The 1,260-nt window shown below is 29.1% G+C and overlaps 1 protein-coding gene across 1 annotated transcript; it reads left to right on the top strand.

Moving 5' to 3' along the window:
* Positions 1-14: 14 nt before the first annotated feature.
* Positions 15-1,035, top strand: LOTGIDRAFT_148729 (hypothetical protein; the record flags this gene model as incomplete). The annotated part of the gene is made up of 3 exons (XM_009047909.1): positions 15-51; positions 332-444; positions 949-1,035. Coding segments are annotated over 3 exons (237 nt in total), but the record flags the coding sequence as incomplete, so codon positions are not given.
* Positions 1,036-1,260: the final 225 nt, after the last annotated feature.

Here is a 1,260-nt window from a genome sequence, read left to right as displayed (position 1 = left end):
AGACAAATCAAGCTGAAGATTTAGTTTCATGTAGTGATTGTGGTAGATCTGGTAAGCTTATTAACTGAACTATGAGAATTGATCCCTTCAAATCAAGCCAGCTCAATTTACACAATATACAGAAATATATTAGAATCTCTGAGGATATGAGCAAATCAAATTTGGTGTTGAAAGGTTTTAAAAAGGCCTCAGGAATACCGAAATACCAGACTGCTAATACATTAAAAGTGAAACAGGTTTCCTTCAAGTCTTTGTTAGAATTTTTCTAATCTTACAGATTTGTTGTTATTTAATCAATTGTACTCTATACTGTTTTTGATTTAATTTTCAGGTCATCCATCTTGTTTACAGTTTACTGATAATATGATAGTATCAGTAAAGAAATATCCATGGCAGTGTATAGAATGTAAATCATGCGGATTGTGTGGTACTTCAGATAATGATGTAAGTGGTAAAAATATATTGATAATAATATAACCTTCTTATTTCTTTGTACTCTTATTTCAGCATGTTTCAATATATAGATAGCAGCTAACGAACTCTTTATATGAGGAAGTATATCTATCATAAATGAAGGAGAATTTCTATCATAAATGAGGAAGTATATCTATCATAAATGAAGAAGAATTTCTATCATAAATGAGGAAGTATATCTATTATAAATGAAGAAGAATTTCTATCATAAATGAGGAAGTATATCTATTATAAATGAGGAAGAATTTCATAATAAAAAGTGGTATCAACTATAATATAAGATTTTAGAAACCTCTGGTGGCGACTGAACTTATTATTGTGATATCAACATTTGTAGTTAAATGTTCACAATCTTATGTGTTATCTCATCATTGGTTGGTGCTCTGCAAATAACCATTACTTTTTTCTCTCTTAGAATATGTCTTGTTATTGTTTAGTTTATATATTGATTATCTGAAATGAATTATTATACAGGATCAGTTATTATTTTGTGATGATTGTGATAGAGGCTATCATATGTATTGTTTAAATCCACCATTACAAGAACCGCCTGAAGGTTAGTTTATTAGCAATCTTATATATCAACCACATACTGTAATAGTACATATATGTACCGAAAAATAATAGGTTACATACTTAAGTTTTAAGAAAAAACAAAGAAAAAAGAACAGATTTTCTAACAGTGATAACAACCAGGAGAACACTGCTCTTTTCATTCCCCATTTAGCCTGGAGCACATGAACATGGATCACTAGATATGTAGTGATTGGAAATAAAACAAACTAT

The sequence above is a fragment of the Lottia gigantea genome (assembly GCF_000327385.1).
Source record: "Lottia gigantea unplaced genomic scaffold LOTGIsca_11883, whole genome shotgun sequence".
Classification (NCBI taxonomy): Eukaryota; Metazoa; Mollusca; class Gastropoda; family Lottiidae; genus Lottia; species Lottia gigantea.
The sequence above is the reverse complement of the archived record's forward strand: the minus strand, read 5'-3'. Positions and strand labels throughout refer to the sequence as shown.